The sequence below is a fragment of the Etheostoma cragini genome, chromosome 6 (genome assembly GCF_013103735.1).
Source record: "Etheostoma cragini isolate CJK2018 chromosome 6, CSU_Ecrag_1.0, whole genome shotgun sequence".
NCBI classification, from domain to species: Eukaryota; Metazoa; Chordata; class Actinopteri; order Perciformes; family Percidae; genus Etheostoma; species Etheostoma cragini.
In genome coordinates this window covers 26,219,444-26,241,464 of record NC_048412.1, presented here as the reverse complement: position 1 = coordinate 26,241,464, position 22,021 = coordinate 26,219,444, and the positions used below count along the sequence as shown (strand labels likewise).

At 42.1% G+C, this 22,021-nt stretch overlaps 1 protein-coding gene across 5 annotated transcripts in view; it reads left to right on the top strand.

Moving 5' to 3' along the window:
• The window catches only part of sema6e (sema domain, transmembrane domain (TM), and cytoplasmic domain, (semaphorin) 6E), a 150,859-nt gene that overhangs the window by 105,003 nt on the left and 23,835 nt on the right, over window positions 1-22,021 (top strand). For all 5 annotated transcript variants that reach the window (XM_034873825.1, XM_034873824.1, XM_034873821.1 and 2 more), the window contains 5 exons: window positions 400-531; window positions 796-951; window positions 4,787-4,963; window positions 5,422-5,559; window positions 13,636-13,713. In XM_034873825.1, coding sequence (XP_034729716.1) covers window positions 400-531; window positions 796-951; window positions 4,787-4,963; window positions 5,422-5,559; window positions 13,636-13,713 — 681 coding nt within the window. The remainder of the gene's footprint in view (window positions 1-399; window positions 532-795; window positions 952-4,786; window positions 4,964-5,421; window positions 5,560-13,635; window positions 13,714-22,021) is intronic.

The window sequence follows — 22,021 nt, the reverse complement described above, 5'->3', positions numbered from 1 at the left end:
TCTGTTAAGCGGCTTTGAGCTCGGGAAAAGCGCTATACAAATTCAATTTATTATTATTATTATTATTAACCATGCTCCAGAGCAGGGCCATTAAGCTATAAGCTTAAATCCGGGTTAGCCCACCTAGAATGTGGTTAATTTACTTCCCTTAACAAGGTTACAAGGGCTTTACAAACAATGAAACCAGTTAGGGCAAACGGTAGAAGAGAAGGCAAGACAGAAAAATCACAGGATAAATAAAGTAGTATTTTCATGTACAGTGCATGTGTCTAACCATCATTATAAGCTGAGCCCTCCTTATTAAAGACAAATGTTGTGCCAGACTTGGACGAGGTGCTGAATTCCAGCCCTTTGTCTCGCTCTGTCTAATCTCGTCTTCCCTTGTGGTCCCTTCAACAGCATCACCGGCTCAGCGGTCTGTGCGTTCTACATGGACGACATAGAGAAGGCCTTCAGTGGCAAATTCAAAGAGCAGAGGAACAGTGAGACAGCGTGGACACCTGTTCCGGAGGAACAAGTCCCCAAACCAAGGTAAGACACACATCTTTAAATAACAAACTGTCACTTTCCAAGAACATGTTTTTCTGCATTTCACAATGGAGGGTTTTGCAGCTGCTGTTATTGTTCTGCACAGACCTCTCTGAACAAAAGAAGAAGCAGTCACAGAAGACACCTGTTTTCCCCTCCTGCTCATCCCCAAAACCAAACACCTGCCAGCGTGTTTTACGTCTGTATGTTATGGAACTGAATTCACTCCTGATGGTGTTTGTTTTTTGTCTTTCTGCTGTTGTACAGACCGGGATGCTGTGCCGGGGAGGGCTCAGCGGCTGCCTACAAGTCTTCCACCAACTTCCCCGACGAAACCCTGACTTTCATCAAGTCGTACCCGCTCATGGACGAGTCAGTCCCATCGGTCAACAACAGGCCCTACTTCACCCGGACCACCAGCAGGTATGAGATGTGTTCAAAAGGCACATTGTAGGGTACCTGCACTCATTGTTGGGAGTAACGGCTTACAAAAGTAACGCAATGACAGTAATGTGTTCATTTTTGCAGTAGCGCAGTAATACAGCATAACGCATTACTAACAAAATAACAGTATATTATACTTGTTACAATCTCAGTAACGCAAGTTACAACGCATTATAATGCAACATTTAGTGGTGTTTTTTTTGTTTTGTTTTTAAGAATTCACCCAAGTCGCAAATATTTTGGCACAAAAAAAAGTCAGTGTTATTTCCTGTTGCTGTATTTGATGGTTGGGATGACTGCAGAGACGGCTACATTTGCGACATGGACATTAACTTCAGGAGTTATTTGTTGAAGCAATCTGTCCCATCACTGTTCCCGTGGTCAGAGCCAGTACCAGACAAGGTACGGACAACATCTGTTTCCTGTCAGTGCCAACAGCAATGGGCCCGAGCAACTAACGGATAACGTTTCGGGAGTTAATGCTTAGTCTTGCTACAAGTAATATCATTACATTTAATCAGCGATGGAAAGTAACTTTCCCGTAGGCTACTGTGATTCAATTGTAAGGTGCATTTAATTGGGTAGTAGTGTAAAGCATTACAATATAGAGACAGTTATACCATAATATAACTAATTACTCTCAAATGACAGTAACTAGTAATCTACAATTGCCCAACACCATTTATCACCACCTTCAATTCTTTTTTTGTGATCAAATTTTAATTTTTATAAAGTTACATTAACAGCAACAACTACATTGCTGCAGATCCTCTTTTTACCGTGTGTTTAGTCTCTGTTTTAGATCCAGAGTGAGACATCCCACTTCTATACTATCTTTGTTGGGAGTCACACATGCGCAGTAGTTAGGTAAGATCACATCAGCTAGATAACTCTCCAACTTTGGTCAGTACAAGGCAGGATTAGCTGGGAGACTTCTTCTAGAATAGAGACTAGAGCACACTTGTGGGATACCTGCAGAACAGGGACATGGAAGTAGTTCTTTTAGTGATGATAGTAAACCACTGTGTGTTGTACCAGTGTTCTGCCATTGAGAACAACCTACCATTCTAAAGCTAGCATGCTAGCTCCTAATAAGCCTTACAGGTAGGTCCACTACATGCCAAATACCTTTAAGCCCCAAGCGTAAAGAGCATTTGTAGCCTGAGCCTGGTCACTATTGGCCTTTGCGTTCAACCTTTCAATAGTTGGGTCCCACACAACATTGAAATCTACACCAACAATAAAAGAAGTCTGTTAACTCCAGCATTTGATTGTATATAATATATATATATATACTTTATTAATCCTGCAAGAGGAAATGACAATTTTACACTCTGTTATTACACACATTACACACAGGCCTGAATTACACACACATGCGCAGTACCTATACATGCACTAATGGAGAGATGTCAGAGTGGGGGGGGCTGCCCATGGAAAGGCAGGTTGGGAGTTCGGTGCCTTGCTCAAGAGCACATTGGCAGTGCCCAGGAGGTGAACTGGCACCTCTCCAGCTACCAGTTCACCACCACATTTTGGTCCGTATGTGGACTTAAGTGGGAGATTTCGTTTGACAACAATGGCCACGCCTTTTGTTTTAGTACTTGCCGAGGAGGATGCAATTGTGTGATAGAATCTATTGGCTAAACGGCCGGTGTCCGCCTGTAGCAAATGCGTCTCCTGTAATAATGCAATGTCAACATTTCTCTTTTTTAGTAAGCCAAACCAAAAATGAAAGATCACCCATTATCAAAAAAGCTGCGTTCTAAATGAAAGTATATGTGGAAATTGCTACTGTCTTTCATTTAGTTAAATCCTAACAATAAGGCATCCAAAACTAAGTCCCTCATTACACAAAACATGTAACACACAGAACAACAACATACAAGACAGGGACACAAAAAGGAAATGGGTAACATTTCTATAGTCAAACAGCACAGGAAGTATCCACTAAGAGGACTCCAGCATCTCCCCCCACATCCACACATATTAAGTTCTATGACTTTATTCCTTATTAAAAATGGGTCGCATATGGTGAAAATTAATCCGTGGCAATTTGGATGAATAGCTTCATCAGACATCAGCGCATAATAAAGTTAATTATAAGTTCTGTATTTATTAAAAATATAGGGCTACATCTAACAATTGTTTTAATCAATTAGCCAACAATAATTTTCTTGATTAATAGATAATTTTGTCTATTCAACTTGAGAATGTCTTTTACAAATGCCTGCCAGTTTCCAAAGCCCGAGATGTTGTTTCAAATGTCTTGTTTTGTCCGAACCCCAAAAGATATTCGATTTACTATGACACAAAAAAGAGAAAAGCAGAGAAAGAAAGGGGGGGAAAAATGCAGGATCTCTTCTTTAATGGTTACTGTGTGGGTATTATTTTCTATAGCAACATAATTTACGGGCAGTGTTTCCACGCTCGGGGCTGTGATTAGTATCGATGAGTGAGCTCAGGTGGAACACACAACCCTGTTCCTCATTAAAACCCATCGGATTTATTCAACGCTCGATCTCAGCCCACGTCAAAGACGAGCCGCACAGAGAGGGGTCTTCCGTGGGCACCGACTCACCTGCAGACCGAGGAAGGTGTGTGTGTGTGTGTGTCTGTGTCTGTGTTTGTGAGAGTGAGTGTGACAACAAGGGGGTGAATGTGTCACAGATCTTTCCGACCGTACCGCATAAACTTCCTGGAGGACATGGCTGTACACGCAGCAGATACATGTCTCAGATTCAGACACACCCGGTATACAGGAGCATCCTCCATGCCTCCTGAAGCAGAGCCAGGCTGACAGCCAGCCAGACACTGCACTGGCTCCACACAGGGGAAACATGCGCCGCTTCACATCTGCCGCCAAAAACATCACATCTGCCTCGCCTCTCCCCAGAGAGGAGCTAGATAAATGAAATCTAACCAGAAGTACATCATACAGTCAGTGCGAGGACGTGCCAGTCAAGTCCATGTGGGTAAACACACCAGCCTCCGTGGGTCCATCTGGGAGGGTCAGAGTGTCCTTTACAGAAGCATCTAGAAGGGATGAGATGCCAAGAAAACTACTGGGGTTATAAGAGGAAGTTTGTTGTTTGGGAAAGTGCGGGCAGAGGAAATTAATGAGTAAAGTGCATCCCTCTGTCAACAACCACTGGACTCAGGTGCCCTTCAGCACGGCTCTTAATCCTCAACTGCTCCAGCGCAGCCAGCAGCAGACCAATGTGGGGATACTGGGCAGCTCCCAGATGTGACTGTGTGGAGCTGGGTCAATATGAAGCAGGGTGGGGCTCCAAACAAAGGAACAGTGCACTGGACCTTCTCATAAATATGAACAAAAGACAGAAAACTGGGGCTCGAAAAAAGACTGCGGCGTGTTGAGGAAAGTGTCTAAACAACAGGGATGACGAATCAATTGAACGACTGTGGGCGGAAGGATAGATCGGTAGATGAATTAATAGGATGAAGGGATTAAAGGATGTAGGGGACGAAGGAAGGGAATGGTGGGTTGGTAGATGAAGTGATTGATTGCACGCTGATGCTTTATACAATGAGCTCAGTATTCGCCCACCGTTTGTTTTGTTTACCATGGGAAATCGACTTTGACAAAACAAAACCTCAAAGATGCTAACCAGCACATGTAGCTCTGTCAGCCCGCTCCAACTTGCTCCTGCTTGAAGGAAGTGACAGCTTCAATTTCAATACATCTGCACTGAAGATGGCTTACTAGTCAGTGTTTATAGTGCTCTCTCCACCAATATATTAATGCTTTGTTGCATTCATAATAGTCTTCTTTTTTTCTTTTTTTTTGATACAGATTCAAGTTGACCCAGATAGCAGTGGACACGTCTGCTGGGCCGTATAAGAACTACACCATGGTTTTTCTGGGCTCAGACAACGGCCATGTGCTGAAGATCCTGGCCAGCACCGAGGGAGCCAACGCATCCTTCAGCACCCAACTCCTGGAGGACATCGACGTCTACAACCCTAACAAGTCAGACAACCTGTACTTGGCTACATGTTGATGTTTTCGTCTGTTGATTCAGTTTTAAGCCCTCCATGTTTTTTATTAATTATTTTTCCTCTTATTCTCTTTTGTTTGTCTTTGTACTTTACTTGGTATCTTTCTTTTTCCTCTGTTCTTTAATCTTTTCTTTCTTGTTCTTTCTCCTCCTCTCTGAGTTCTGCCTTGATCTGTCCTGCCCACCCACTCTTTGGTCTATTGTAACACTTTGCATCACCCTTTACAGCTAGAGGGAATGCTTTTTTCTGTCTTCTGTATTTTTTTATTTTTTTAACTGCACAGCTAAAAATGTGTATCTGAATTGAGCTTGATTCACAGTTGGCTTTCTGTATGATGTGCCAGTCGTTTGCAACGCTGATTTAAAAATGAAAATAATAAAAAATCTGAAATGTCTGATGGAGATAGTTGATGTTTTTCTGTGTTCCCAGATGCAACGTGCGTGGAGAGGACCGGAGGGTGCTGGGTCTGGAGTTGGATCGGGATCATCATGCGTTGTTTGTGGCATTCTCCGGCTGTGTGATCCGAGTGCCGCTGAGCCGCTGCTCCGACTACAGCACCTGCAAGAAGTGAGTCACCTGTCGAGCACAGCTTTAGCTCTGCCACAGTGAGGGCTTGTATACCCTTGTGCTGAAACAATTAGTTGACTAATCAATTAGTTGAACACCCCTGAGTTTGCCAGGAAACATCGAATTGCCTCCTTCAGGTGTGAGTCAGTGGGAAGAGTTGAATATCTTTTGAAGAACTTTTTGAAGTGTTCATGATGAAGTAGTCTATATCTATGATGTTCCACTTCTGGGATTGCTCCGGTACAAGCGGAAATTCCACTGGATTTCTGTGTCTGCCGGATATCTGTTTCATTCCGCTGTCTCTGTGTCATTTTAAACTCTGGTGGATTTATGAGGACTGTGGTTAACTACTCCTCAGATGTCTGCAGGGTAAATCCAGACAGCTAGCTAGACTATCTGTCCAATCTGAGTTTTCTGTTGCACGACAAAAAGCAAACTTTGAACGTACACAAAACCAGTTAATTCCAGAGGCTATTTTGCAATGGCACTGCCCACGACAATTTGTGATTGGTTTAAAAAAATGCCAATATACCAGAGCACGTTTTTCACATATCCCGGAATGCTGTGTGGACTAGCCAGACCCTCCTTTACAGCGCTGTGGAGGAAGGTCTGGCATTGCAAGACTGATTAACTGACAGACGTCTGCAATTTCAACAGTTATGCTGTGCATTGTACCAGACTGTCGTTGTGAAAAGAGTAGCTGAGCCTGTAGGTGAAGCTCTCGATTTACCAACCGATTGGTCACGATGTTTGGCTTGTGACTGAAGGATGGATGGATGGATGGATGGATTGGCTCAGCTTCGGAGGTAGCGCGACGAACTTGTGAACAAGTTTGAAGTAGAACCGCTGCTTATTCCAATTAGAAGCAGTCACTTGTGGTGGCTTCTGAACAGGATGCCTCCAGGATGCTGGGGACCGCGGGGTAGAACCATAACACACTGGAGGTATTATACACACCATCTGGCCTGGGAACGTCTAGGGATCCCCCAGGAGGAGCTGGAGGACGTTTCTGTTACCTTACATAGAGCCAGATAAGCGTCAGTTCCAAGGTTTTTAGCATTTAAGTTGGGTATTGTATTTTCTGAAAATTTATAGATCAAGCAATGGAATAATGAATAGGTAAAATCTATCAATAAGATAATCTAAGTTACTGTCCTGAGCCAAGCAAATGTCAGTCTTTTATTTCAAGAAGAGTGAAAAGGAAGATTGAAAGTGGGACCAAATTCCATCAAAAGCTGGATAAATTGGTCAGATGGACTTAGTCCTATTCAGGGCCACAATTAGCACTAAATACTGCACGTGTCTTGTAACATGTAACATTTATGTTTTGTGTAAATTTACTTTCAGGGGATCTGAGAAAAAGTAGAAAATAGGGTCTTTGTGTAATGTTTATGTAGGCAGTCACCAAACAAAACAAGTCAAAGATTTCCAGTCCGAAGACAGAGACCACACTGCTGCAGCCCAGAACTACTGCACAAATGTAGGGTTTCCTTGCTGTGAACCTGGAAGAAAAGAGCACTAACACTGCCAGGTGACTCAAGTAAAGGAGGATAAATTTCCTCTGCAGCTACTAATTTAAGAAATGTGTCCACTCCTGATGCTCTGAGAGGCTTTTGGACAAAAGCCTTTACCAAATAGCAGCATTATCTGCTTGGTTTATTGAGTTGGTTGGGCCCACTTTCCCCACAAACTCTTGGTTATTAGTGGTGTTGGCAGGTAAGTGAGATTTAGATTAAACTGAGCAGCAGAGAAATACGGTGTGGCTGCCACGTAAGAAATGCTATGGTTATTAGTGGCAGGGTTGAACATTTGTATAAGCTGATTCTGATCTGATTCATGCTTGAGCTTCAATAAAAAGGAGCAAATTTGAGAATATAGTTCTATATATTTTACAGATTTACAGCTAGCATGTTTGGACTCTGGAATTAAGTTGGTATAAAAGTGGTGTAGAATCGAAAAAATTGAAATAGCAAACAATGCCTCAAATTAGCAGGTGCCTTCTTTGCACATGTAAAAAGTTGCCGTTGTCTTTTGGAAGCTTTTTATTCAGTAATAGTCATATTCATTTTTTACATAAACACAAGAAACTCCAAATCAGGTTAAACAGGAACAGCGAACACATTTACATGCATTGCTTAACCTGATTTTGGTAAATTAACATGCACATGCAGCATGTCAGTAATCACAGTTCTTCCCTAAGACCAACCTTATTTTTAAACCATGGTTTACTTGTTTCCTGTCTTGAGCCTGAACCTTTTCTTACTGCACAAATGTGTCAGAATTTTGCAGAATTAAATGTTCAATGGTGGAAAGTGACTTATTATTATTAGACTTCTACTCCCCTACCATAATCTGGTTAACCCTGTTTCTCATTTCATCATCACATTATCGCCCCATAAACACAGTTGCCACAGGTCACTGTCTGTTGTAGATTCTACAAATGGTACAAAGTAGACCCTTGAAAGTGCTTCTGTCAAGAGGCTGACATTCCTTTTAGCACAAGTTTAGGAGCGAAGGCTTCCAACGTACCTCTTTGTCTACAGCCTTTTGTTTTGTCAGGAGCTGTTTTAGCCCCAGTTAATGTACTTGCTCCCTAGCTTTTGAATCTATTTTTGGGGCAGCGAGGAATGTGGGCCCCATGTACTGTATCCAAACCCCCCCCCCCCCCCCATTTTCTCAACCCTGTCAACCCAGAGGAAGGATTTCTCCTCAGCTCCATCAGGGAATACATATACCCCCATAGCATGCTAACTCCTCACTGCAGAGGCCTGGAGAAGCTCTCAACATCGTTTTGTCATAAATTGGATCCAGCTGATTGGCCGCCAGCCAATGCTAGTGGCCGCCTTGTTTTGTTTTTTGTGAACGATCGGGAAGAGGAAAAGTAGGAATGGGGAGAAAATAGATACGGCCAGGCTTTCTTAAGCTCATGAATCGCCTGCATCCCCAAATCCTTTCTAGAGACTAGAGCTACAGCACACCTCATCCTGGGATTAGGGGCCCCTTAAGCCTCATCAGCTCTGGCCAGGAGGTCAGGTTTCAGTCACCATATCCTACTTTACCACACCAATGAATCTGTCTCCCATCCAGATGAGAATTACCCCATCTCTCGGTTTTCTGCCTCCATTTTCTCTCTGTCTCTGCATTTCTCTCACTCTGGGCTTGCTTTTTTCTCGCTCCCTCCCTCCCTGTAGCCTGCATCATCAGGTTTCTTTTTTCACTCGAGGCCCTACTGCCAATATTAGGTTTCAGAAAATGCTCTGTTTCCAGAAGCGGCTAGGAACTGTAGGAAATGGAGGTTTTAATAAAAAAATACAATAAAAGGGCAACAGAGGCCCCAAACCCTTACCGTCTATAGATCCAGGGATTTTCATCTCCAGTGGATATTCCCTTTTTTATATGAAAAGTTTCCACATAGTGGCTGTTCTCTTTGTTGCAATGCAGCCACATTCATAGAGCTCAGCAATTAACTTAGTGAAGAAAATGATCTAAGTGATGATATGAAAGACGGACAAAATTATAAAAGATAAGATCAAGTTGTAAGAAAACAGAATATTCCTTTTAAAAAAACAAACATATTTTATCATTAGTGAAAGATAAAAAAGGACATTTCTTTCCTGGAAAAACATTATTTATAATACCTCAATAACAAATGCAGCACAACAGCAGTATTAAACCATGTATCTACTTCAATTAAAGACATTTATAGCCTTTAGTTGTTCACCAGCATTATATTAGCTGAAACCCTCTCCACTAAGTCAGGACTGTGTTGTTCCTAGGGGGTTGGCTAAATGACAGCTGGAAGTTATGAGCCTCAGCCTCAGAAGCTGGATAAATCCCTTCTCCCCTCAGCAGCTAATGGATGTTCCTTACACACTGTGGCTGCGGGCGAACATACACACCTATCTCTTCGTCGTAGCATGACAGAATATGAGCAAGAAGGCAGAAAAGAAGTCTGAAGTTTTAAAGAGGGACGAGGGACACGCACAAACACGTTGAATATTAACTGCAAATATCAGAACAGCGTCAGACAAAGAACAAATGACTTTGTCTCTCTCGAAACCACAGCTGGACATGACAGGCTTTTTCTTTTCCCATAGTGCTTCAGTGTCGAGGCTCTTTCTTGTCATAACTGTCGAGGAATGTGGTGATGAAGAGGAGAAGAGAGGCAGTATGGGGAGAGGGATGCATATATACCTTATGGCTAGTGCATGAATAATTTATAAAAGCTGCACTATGCAGTGTCGCACATTGGCAGCCTCACACATTGGCAAGAGTCATTTTAAGACCCCGGGATCCAGAGGTCCTCTTTCAGTCTGTGAAGCTGTGATAGACAAAGTTGTTTTTTCTGATGAGAAAGTTTGTTGGTCCCTCTGAAATTTTTTTTTTGTGCATGTTGAGGTGTCAATACTGGGATTTAGTTTTATAGAATACAGGCAAAATACAAGGGGGTGAAACCCAACAAACACCAGTCACCTACAGTATTTCAGGAGTAAAAGCCAGTTGTGTGAAGCTCACAATGTTTGGTTATCAGTCAGTCTTGCATAGCTAGACCTATGTCCACACTTTGTTTTAGCTGGAGATGGGTGTAGCTGAATACTAAGGGGAATAAAGCTCTGAGTTGCTGTAAATTGCTTTAAACCAATCACAACTGTCTTGGGCAGCACCAAGGAGAATGTCATCTGAAATAGGCAGCCTTGATACGCCCTGTGAGTCAGCCTAGTTTTCAGCTGACTCATGGAAGTATCGACTCAATGGTCATTTTTTTTGGTGGTCACTTTAAAACCTTTGTCCTTGTGGTTGTTGGGTAAATATCCCATTAACTATCTTGTACCAGAACTTTTGAGCACTGCTGTCCTTGCTGTGTCTGATGCACTTGTGATGTGCATTTCTAAATTAGTTTTTAGTGTTCTAGCTGGTGAGCATACTTTTATTATTTGTCATTTTAAACGGAAACAGGCTTGTGTTGGATTATTCTGCAGACTGTGTATATGAGAACACTAACAAAACCAAGACATGTCCGCGTTTAGCTTGCCAGCTAACAGCATAACAGCATAGCTCTTGTGCCATCCGTCATGGCGTTTATGATTCGAGTGAGTAGAACATGCCGTCACGTGCAAAGGGTCTATGTAGTTTCCTGTTCCTTTGCAGCAAATCAGTTGCTTTGGAACGATGAAGCTATTCAATCAGTCTGTTGACAATTATGGAACAAATGTTTTTTTACCAAGATGCTCATCAGCAAATCCTCACCAGCACAATTCTAAAGACACCTCACCCGATATTTTAAGAATTACAAAGCTGCTGTTCAGATGAACAAACACCCGTTGACAGTGTCAATAACACACAAAAAAGTTTATGAGCTTCACGAAATCTGTGTAAATTGCAGCATTGTTTGCATAATTATAGAGACGGTCCTTGTTTGTGGAAATGTCCAAAGGGACTTGCGTATGTTTACGCACTTGTCTTTTAGATGGCGTGTGGATAGTGTTGTTGGGTTTTCTTATTGATTTTCTTGTCCTTTCCATGAAAACTGTTCTTGCATACATATAGTACATATGTGTGCAAAGGACGCAGACAAATGCATGCATTCACTCGGTGTCCCACGCCCAGCTGCAGGCGTAGGACAGGGAATAGTCTCTATATTGAATTCCTTCTGTTCTGTAAGAGTGACACACTAATGTGCTCTCAGTGGGATTTCTCTGTAATGTTTACAGACTGAGGGTGAAGGTTGTGTGACTCCTGCTCACTCTGTTAAGATGGTTGTAAATAATTTGACTGTGGCTATTTAAAAGAGGCCACGGGAGTCCTCATTAAAACTTGCTCCATGACTGCCGGTAAGGTTTTGGTTTGGCAGGACACTGCTGTCGGCACTAGCAATCTGGAGATGTTTCCTGTTTGTTTACTATTTACCTCTGGTGGCATTTTCTAGTAAAGTATTATCTCTAAAGTGACTGTAGTTTGGAGCAACATTATTACCATGTTGTTGCTACTGGGTGAAAACCACAGACCTGAAAAGAGCTAGTTGGACCTTCGCCAACTGTTTGCAAGACATGATGTCTCTCTCTTTCTCATGAGCGGGCCAAATTCTCCTGGAGGGCAAAGCAGAGAAGAGGGACGTAGTCTTGCCCCTTATGACCTTAAAAGGAGCAAGATTCCAGATCGGCCCATCTGAGCTTTCATTTTCTCATGGCAGACCAGAATACCCAGGTCTCTGTTTACATCTATTGCCATTCCTTGCCACTGAGGTACCACGATCAGGCTGGGGAACTCCTATTAATGTTAAAAACTTCAACGTGGCATTTTCACGCCATGGGACCTTTTTAAAACCGCAAAGTTAAACCAAACAAGAGGCGGAGCAACTGACAGCAGATCAGTGGAGGAGTTGAATCAACAGAAGTGGCGTGTGAGGATCACAGAGTGCAGTAAAAGGACTGAATGTTGTGATTCCGCTGGGATTTTATACTGAAGGAAATGTGACTGATGGCTACTGATGGTGGATAATGCGGACTGCTTTAAATGGTGGATGTAAACAGTTCCAGACACCATGATACCTGCTTAATCACAAAACAGACAGACAGTACTGTAAGTAGGAGTGATTGACTCGTCTGCTGACTGCTAACATGAGACTGGAACAACGCTGGCGGGTCATTCAGAATGAGCTCATTCATGGTCAGTTAGTATGGCGTCACTGTGTGAACTGCAGTGACCTGCAGTGATCATGCAAGTGGTTAGGCACCACAAAAAGTCAACACACAAGATTGGAATCAGTCTTTTAAAATCTTAACACCGCTCAACATATAAGTCATAATGAAAAAACAAAATTATTTAAAAAAAAACATAAGCTACTCTGTAGCTTGATCCCCATTTACGTAAGTAAATCATGCATTTCAAACTCAGATCCCCTGCAGAAGCAATCAATTCTGTGGAAAGGACCTCTTGTTGCTATAAATGCTATGGATTGGGAACAGATCTATTATCCATCCATCCATCTTCATCCGCTTATCCGGTATCAGATCGTGGGGGAGCAGCTCCAGCAGGGGACCCCAAACTTCACTTTCCCGAGCCACATTAACCAGCTCCGACTGAGGGATCCCAAGGCGTCCTCAGGCCAGGGTGGAGATTTGCTTCCTCCACCTAGTCCTGGGTCTTCCCCGAGGGCTCCTCCCAGCTACACGTGCCTGTACCACCTCCCTAGGGAGGCGTCCAGGAGGCGTCCTTACCAGATGCCCGAACCACCTCAACTGGCTCCTTTCGACGCGAAGGAGCAGCGGCTGTACTCCGAGCTCCCCACGGATGACTGAGCTTCTCACCCTATCTCTTTTGGAGACACCAGCCCCCCTCTTGAGGAAACCCATTCTGGCCACTTGTCCTTGTAAAAAACGAGCTATAAATGCTGTGAGACATTGCATTGGATAATTGTTGTGCAATTTTTATGTGTACTGTATTTGTCCTTATCAAATAAGTTTGCTCAGTGTTTAGCACTAATGCCTCACAGCTTAAACTTGGCCCTGCTGAGTTTGATCCCCGGTTCTGTGTTGAGATTGCATGTTCTCGGCCAGTTAGCCATGTTTTCCTCCAGGTGCATTGTAGGTAACTAAAACTACAGTTCACAATTAGCCATCTGCTCAACACTGCCACATTTACAGAAATGTTGATTAATGTGCATTGTCCTTATAAATAAATCTTAATAGATGTAATGGTTTATGCTGCAATAATGACACTTTTGCTGTGTCACTTACTGTAGAGATGCTACAGTAAGTGAGAACTATTTGTGCATTTTCAACTCACGTAAGGAAAATGAAACCGCAGCAAATTCATCTTCACTTTAATGGGTTTTTGTTTTTCTTTGTTGTTTCTTTGCCTTCTGTCTTTGCCTCACTTATATTTATGTAGTCACGTTTTTCATACAGAGAAGCATGAAGCTCTACCCTGTGTTAAGGCCGAGTTGAGGAAAGGGATGGGTGTTAGGCTGGTGGCGGTGTAGTACCTCATCTCCCAGCAAACAGCTGATGGGCTCGGTGTTCTCCACAAATACTTCATCACTGACCATCTCTCTGTCTGTCTTTGTCTCTGGTGCAGAAGCTGTCTGTCTTCACGGGACCCTTACTGCATTTGGCTCAAATCTGGCAGCTGTGCCACTGTCTCACCGGGCTTCAAGTAAGTTACACACACACACACGCGCGCACACACACACACACGCAAATCACACAATTCATACTTACTATGGGGGAGAGTGTACAAATGCCACAACCATTGTTACAGCCGTCAATACTGTCATATTCATTCATGTTATTGTGGTGAACTGTGGTGAAGTATTGGTATTGTAAAAACTTATATTATTATTGTTTAAAAGATTGTCTGTTTTAGTGTAATTTAATGTTGTGTAAAGAATCTTTAAATGAATGGCAATTTATTTCAATGTCAAACATTTCTTTAAATTGAAAAATTGTCATACATAATCCAAAGATCTTTGCTACAGCAATGTCTGTAGCTCGTGACTGTACAGTTCTTTGCTTTAGCACAGTTACTGTTTAGAATTGTGGGGACAATAACAAAGTTTTACAGCCGCGGTTTGTCCTGCTCGTCTTTTAAAAACTAAAGTGCTCAGTGGAGCAGCTAAAACAACACACGGACAGCACAATATGTTTAGTGAGTTTTAAGGCTCTGTGGAAGGTAGAAAAGTCCACATAAAGACAGAAATAGTATCTGACAGCTGACAGCTACAGACCCACTTTACAGAGTCACTGCTGCCAAAAGCTGTTTGCATTATACAAGGATAATTGTTGTAAGGGAATTTTGGATTAACTGATTTTTATGTAAAAGTGTCTAATATGGACAAGATGTAGGTCGAACATTTAAATTCAACTGAACTGCTGGTGGCATCACAAATTCAAATATATTTCAATCCCACGAAACTTTATTTTAAATTCTTTTATAGATGCGTACAAAAACAACAGGTATGTCCTACATTTTGGTAAATATGTACAGTATAAAATAATACACAAGACATCTTTCTATTGATGGAATGGAGCAGAAAATCTATTTAATCTTTTGTAGTTTCAACTACAGAGTTGGAGCAAGAAGGTACTGAATGAATATATATATGTTATACTCAGACAGGATGGAATAAAAGGTATAGTCGCTACATGAGAACTAAACTGAGGGAAACTGGATGTTAGGCACTTTATCATCTGGTACTACCTCCAATCCCAAACTGTAAATCAGCCCTTAACTGCAGAGGCCAAAAAGCTGTCTGTGCACCGGGCTCCGTTTTAAAATGTTGGTCAATGTTGCTCTTCTGGTTCCAGTTTTATTGAAGAACACTTGTTTTAACATCACTGGTTGGGGTGTGGTCAGAAGGGCAGAATGCTTCAGGCTTTCAGCCCATTAACTGTGCAGCAGTAATGTTCTGCCTGACGTGATTTTATTGTTGATTCCCCACTTTCAACATCGAGGTATCCAATCATGAACCACAGAAGGACAAAAGTGTGCAGATTTGCATTCTAATCAAACACTCCGGCAGTAGGTTTTGGCTGTTAATCCTTCTCTGGACATTGTTGTACTAATTAGTGAGTTCAGCCACCGTGGTGTTTGGCCAGTCTGAAAGCACATGGGTGGACGAAGCTATACAAAGACATAATTAGGCTTTTAACTCACAGTCACCGTGGACAGTTTTGTAACATAGTCAATCATGTGTTGTCTAGCGGCCGTAGAGCACTTCTTTTTCATACCTCCTCGAGTGAGTTGTTCGACAGTGTGCACATCAACTGGGCCCGCACACAGCGCTGGAAATTGGACCAGCAGTATCAACATGACCTGAATATTTTGAGCGGCTGCCACGTATTAGGGGGTGGCTCCGTCCGTAGGGAGTTGGGTTGGGAACAGGGGGGTCGTTGGTTCGTGTTTCCGTACGGACCAAAATACGGTGTTTGGATTGGGAGCAGGAGAGATGCCACTTCACCTCCTGGGGCACTGCTAGGTGCTCTTGAGCAAGTCACCCTACCCCTCCCCCCAAAATCTCCATTTGTGCATAAATACATCCTGAGCATGTGTGTGTATACTTCAGGCCTGTGTAGTCATTGCTAACAAAACTAAATGTAAATTGTAATTTCCCCACTTGGGCTCAATAAACAGTATAAATTATAACTGAGTTATTTATTATGCATTTGACAATAATACCCAATACAATATGTTATTGAATGTGGATTCTGCCCAGGATGTTGGACGGAGGGCATGAAAACCTGGAGGAGACTGAAGTCTTTATTTTTGCTGTTTAAAAGTGATGTCAATATAAAAAATAAATTTTGAAGAAAAAAACAACTTGTTTCACAGTTAAGGGGCACAGCGACACAATGTATTCCCAGCCTACGAGGACAGAGTGACAGTGTCAGTAGTGTTGAAGAATACATATCACAGAAGTTCAGCATCTAAACTAACTCGTCTTAACATTTGCAGGTGTAGGTTTTTATGATCTATGAAGTGCTGCCGTCGAGCAGCTAATTAGCTGCTGTTTTTAGCCTGGATACTGATGCTATCTATGCTATTTTTGAGTGCTCACTCGGCAAGCTATGGTGCAGCGCAAGACATGTCATTGGGTGTAGATAAGACTGAGACGTTCAAAAAAAGCTAATTTGAGTTGTAGTTCAAAGTTTTTGTTCAAAATCTCAACTGTAATTATTAGCTTATCAAGGTGAATGTTTTTTCCCTTACTATATATAAAGAGAGGGAGAGAAAATATATAAAAAGAGTATTGAAACAAGTAACTTTTAAGGATAGAATGTTCAAGTTAAAAAATCAAGACCGTATACTTTATATTGTGAAACAGTTTTTAATTAAAAATAAGGTACAGTCAGGAAACCAAATATTTAAATAAAGATTACAATTCACAGAGCAGATTGCTGCTGTTCAATTTGTTCAACCAGCAATTTCTTGTATTTTTAGCACAAGTCACAGAGCAGATCTCTCTTCCTCCCTCATAGCTTGTGTCATAAAAAACGGCGTTTGACTGCACGTGTTTCAATCATGCAGCGGTGTACTTCACTGTCTGGCAAAATGGGGAGGGAAGATGAATGGGTTGTTGGATGGACCGATGGATGAATAGGTAGACAGATAGATGGATGAATGCAGTAAAGGGTAGAGGAGGAGTAGAAGCAGTAGAGGCCGTTAAAGGTACTATTTTCTCCTCCTGTGTGCCTCCTGACAGTCAAGGACTATGTGCATCCCTGTCTGGTTGATGGTCAACCTGTTCTTAAATCACCACGCTGGCTGTAACTCCTACCTCTGCAGTACGTACATTGGTTGTAAACTGTATGGAGTTTTCTGTAGACTGACGTCCCACTACACTCCCCCTTCCCCTCTGTAACACACACACTCACACACATACACACAGAGCACCACTTCCACTGTTGACTGGCTTCCAATAGATATTTTGACGGCTGTAAATGTGCAGACCTGGAATTATTGCATATAGTCTGCTTGGCCAACCAGACGTATTACTTTCCCTGCCCTCACACGGACAGAGGCTAATAGGATTTTTTTCCCCTTCTTTTAGATGCATGTTTCTGTGTGCCCTCCTATATTTGTGTATTTTGCAGTATAATATTTGGTTTCTTGTACATAGATCTACTATCATAGAGTTTTGTGGTGTTTTGGAAGTGCATTTCAAAGCTGCTGGATTCCTACTCCACACTGACATCCTGGAGCCTTGTCTAACCTGCTTTTTCCAGCAGATGGTTGGCTAACCTTAGTATAAAGACTGGGAGCAGTCTCACTGTGACAACAAAACTCCATGAAGTCACTGTGCCCGGCCCAGAAATGATCACATGCACACAAAAAACTGTAAAACCACAACTTGTGTTTTTACTCTGTTTTTGTTGTTGTTGTTTTGTGTGTAAGCTTTGGATTGTTTTACCTTCACACAGAGCTGGGCTAGCTGCTTCCAGCCTTTTGTGTTAAGAAAGCCTGTTGCAAGGTTAATAGTAAGCATACACACATAAGAGTGGTATTTATCTTGTCATCTATCTATGAACAGAGAGTGCACAACCAAAATACAATGATGGCCCCTGTCAATCTTCAGCTTTACTATCAATAAAGGCAAAACTACAATCAAAATGTATCTTTTCTAGAGACAGAGAAACTGTTTTCAAGGCACCACTGATATTCTATCTTTTGAGTGTCAAACACTCCTGTAAACTTGAAAGCTGGCTCTTCAACATGGTGAAGGACAGCAGGTGTAGTCAGCTTGCATTCACAGCAGATTAGAGCGTTCTGCAGTGTGACCCAGAGTCACTGCAACGAAAAACATCCATTGAAACTCCTCAAACCACTCGTGTACCATTTCTCTGTTCATTCAGATGTTCATTATATCCCATAAAAAGGCTTATCTGGTGGGCCTTCAGGCCTATAAGGAGGTGTTTAGTAATGGAGAAACTGAGTGTTTGGAACAAACTGGACATATGGATTAACAGCAGAGAAATGGATTGTGCAGCAGGAGGGATTTGAAAAGTTTCCATGGATATTTTATTTTGACACATTTTCTTTGTGGTGACGCTGCTACGCAGCAGCAATTAAACCTTTAGAGACAATTTTCAAGCCTTCAGGTGGCAAGAGTTTTGGTACTTTTCGGTGTCCTTTAACCTCTTGATCCCGATGCTTCCTTTACTCTTTTTTAAAAGCAATAGTTCCATATTTTGGGAAAGATTTTCTTTGGATATAGAAAAGTAGTTTTGATACTACAAGCTCTGTCCAATGGCAACACAGTTAACATACCAGCACCACACTTACTTATTCACAAGGTGTATTTTGTTTCTTTAATGTGTACAAAACCTGAAGTGTGCAGTTGAGATTTTACGGGAGAAGCACAGGCACCGTGACCTCAAACCTTTCTCCGTTTTCATTTTCAAAAGGGTTTTTTGCTTCCGGGTTGGGATTGGTAAACTGATGATCTACTTCCTGTTGGGAAGAAATAATGTGAAGACAGAGGGCATTTAATTATTTAAAAACCAGCAGGATATCCTGTAGTAAGACACTTTAATTGATGAAAAATCTGTAAAAATTGTGTACATTTGAACTTTTGTTTAGGCCTCCTGGTACACAATAAGATAATCATTTAAGATGCACTGCTTTTGTGGAGGTAAAAGTAATGACATTTTTATTACAGCATACTTTGTATTGAATTTTTATTAAAACTGTATGCATATTTACATTCATTTTTGTTGTAATGTTCAGGAGTGAGTTTAGGATTTGCAGTAAACCAAGTTAGGTTGTAATTAAGATTAGGGTTAGGTCTGTGGTTTGAGGTTAGTACTGGGAAGTCCTCCCAAGTACAGTAAGATGTGCTTGCAACGGAAAAGGAGGAAGTGCCGATGTGGCTTCACGCTGGTGAGGTGCTCCAAGCTGCTCGCTGAGGTTTTGATTTATGAGTTGCGTTTAGCGTGCAGGACGAAGCCACTGAGGACCAAAACATGAGCGAGGTCGGCCAACATATCCTGTTCAGACTCAACTATCAGCCCCACTGCCAGAGAGAGAGAGAGAGAGAGAGAGAGAGAGCGAGCGAGAGAGAGAAGTATGGACAGAGAAAGGAACAAAAGGACCAAGAAGAACGTATGAAGGAGAAAAAAGGGAAACTGTTAGAAAGGAGGAAGCTAAGGAGCAAGAAATAAATGTATAGAGAGATGGATTAAAGGAGGGAAAAGTAAAGGAAAGACCAAAGGGACAAGGAACGAACAAAGGCGAAAAAGTGGAAGGGAAGGGAGGGTGAGTTTTATAAGTCTGATTCCAAAGTGCACAACATCTGTTTTTTCATTTAGGTCTTTCTATTCAAGAAAAGAAAGCTTCTGCTCAGGCTCTATAGTAACATCAGATTTTGATATGATAGCGTATATATCAATGAAAAAGGTGAGGAGTGGAGAAAGAGGAGAAAGGCAATGGATGACAAAGGGATGGTGATGGGATGAGAGAAGGATGAACTGATGTGAATCAGACAGCAGATAGAAACCTGACCAGAGTTTATGATGAAGCGGCTCAAAAGTCATCCTCATCCTGGGACCGCCTCCTCTCTCTGTCTCTTTCTCACGTCTCCTCTCTCACATCACTCTTTTCATTGGCAATCGGTCTCTTTTCCTCCTCCAGTCCTTTTTCATCCAGAGGTGGCATACATTTTAATGACTGATTTGTGCCTGATCCAGGGGATAGGAGAGGGAGAAGACAGAGGATTCTGGCCCTCTTTTTCTTTCGGTCTCTTTGTTGCGCACATTTGAAAGATTGTGCGGCCAGACGGCTCAGCGTCATACTGTTTGAGGGCGTTTCAGTTTGCGTAGCATCCATAATGCATTTGGTATAATCACCCTTGCCGAAGCACAATGCCAAAATAAAAAACGACCAAGGACAAAGGAGGGCTAAGGATCCTGGAACTGGATCAACTGTGTAATGCAGATGAAACACCTTTTAAAGGATATTCCCAAAGAAAATCCCCTAGAAAAGACATCAAATGTGATGGCATCAGGACAATCACAATAAACTTCATAAGACATATTGGTCTTTTTAAGCACTGTACTTATTAGTAGGATCAGGTCATGGCTGGTTTTGGTCTTTTAATGGGATTTGTAAACAATAAGAACAATATAGAATCTATCATACAAATTATATGTACTCTCATATTCCCCAACTCATCATGCAGAAATGTGTCAATTAATTCGCACAAATCCATAGACTGGGTAAACCCCACCCTCTCTGCCGGCGCTTGGATTTTGCCCTGCAGCTCGGTCTGGAGACCTGCATGTTTAATTCTCCTGCTTCAGTTCACAATTTTGCGGGAACCAATCACAAACTGGCTTATTTACCTGGCGCGCTATTGGCAGGTTTAACACGATGACGATAGAGAAGCAACCAAGCAGCTTCTTGTTTACATTCAACATAGCGGCCACCAAACGCCACGAAGCGCAGCAACCCGTTGATGCTGCTGTCGCTTCTACGTCCCCCGGATCGTTGGTCTGATTGGTTGAAGGACTATCCAATTGCGTACGGAGTCATTTTAACTATGCCCATTAATCACTCCCCTTGTGCAGAGAAAATACAGAGTAGATTCCCCAGACTAATGTTCAATCTCAAATCTATTGAGCTTGGCTTGGTCTGGTGACCACCAGAGTTTATTGTGATCTAATTGCATTCTTTCAGGATAGTCGATGTGTGCCAGGGCAGGGAAACTGGACAGTGACGTTTCTTGCCATGTTGACGTGCGTGAACTTCAGCTGATTTGTGGCTCTGAGCTGACGCCTACTGAATAACACTAAAAACTAGCACTCACAGCAGAGTATTTTAGTGTTTTTCTTAAGTTTATCTAGCTGCATAATGTCAGCTGTCCGGATTCCATTTGCAAATATCAAACATGTTTCACATAATCTTAATAATGACAAGGGCAGACAGTTGGACAGACTTGTTCCAAAGGCATTTAACGGCACAAGTGTATGATTTTGCCTTCAGACTTGGTCCAATCCGTCATGATGCCAAATCTTAATTATGGGCCTGTGCCTTGAGTGTCCTTGCCTGTAGGAAATAAACAGCTGTGTGTGACATGTGGGATTTATCTCCCCTATTTTACATCTTTGCAAAGCACTTTGTATCTTGTCTTTTGAAAAGTGCTAGATAAATGAAATTATCATGTTTTGTTCATGAGGGTCATTCATTGATTTCATTCTGCAGATCAGCGACAAATCATTTCGGGACACTTTCACGTTTTTAGATTTGAAAAACAAATGTATTCATGCAATTCTTTGTGTAGTTGGGGAGGCTACATGTGAAGTCATTATTTTGTGCCTGCATTGTATCTTGTTTATGGACTCTCATCCGCAGGTGTTAATTTGTTCTGCAGATACTCACCTTAAGTGACTGCATCTATTCGGCTTGTTTAAGGTTGAGTCAACGCTGCATTCATCGCAGTCAAAGGCCTACCAGCCAAAAATATTTCTCCTCTGATTTGCTAAACAAATCAACATCGAGCAACTGAGTGCATTATGCCCAGATATTGTATACAATACTATACTAAAACAATCACCCTCTAAAACTACCAAACCAAGGGGAAAGACATTTAGTTTAATACTCAGATGGTAGCATTATTGGACAACTGTAAACTTAACTATTTGTTCATATTGTAACGGAGCCAGCTACAGGGCATGAACCCAGACAGAAAGGGTTTCTGAGGAATAAGCAGACAGATGTTGGTATCTGACAGCCAGCAGTTCCTTTACGTGTGGAAAGCCGAGCAGAACAAAATGAATTTTAGGCCAATGGTCGCGTTCAACTGTTTATTCATGTGCATAAACACCAGAGAAGGTCAATTATGGTGAAGAATGACGACAAGTCTGGCATGTTCTTTCAGTCGTGAAGGTGACCTGTCAGCGTACTAGTTAACAAAGCTCTGTATACAAGCTTCGGTTTGCTTTTATCCACAGTGTAAAGCACACCTCCG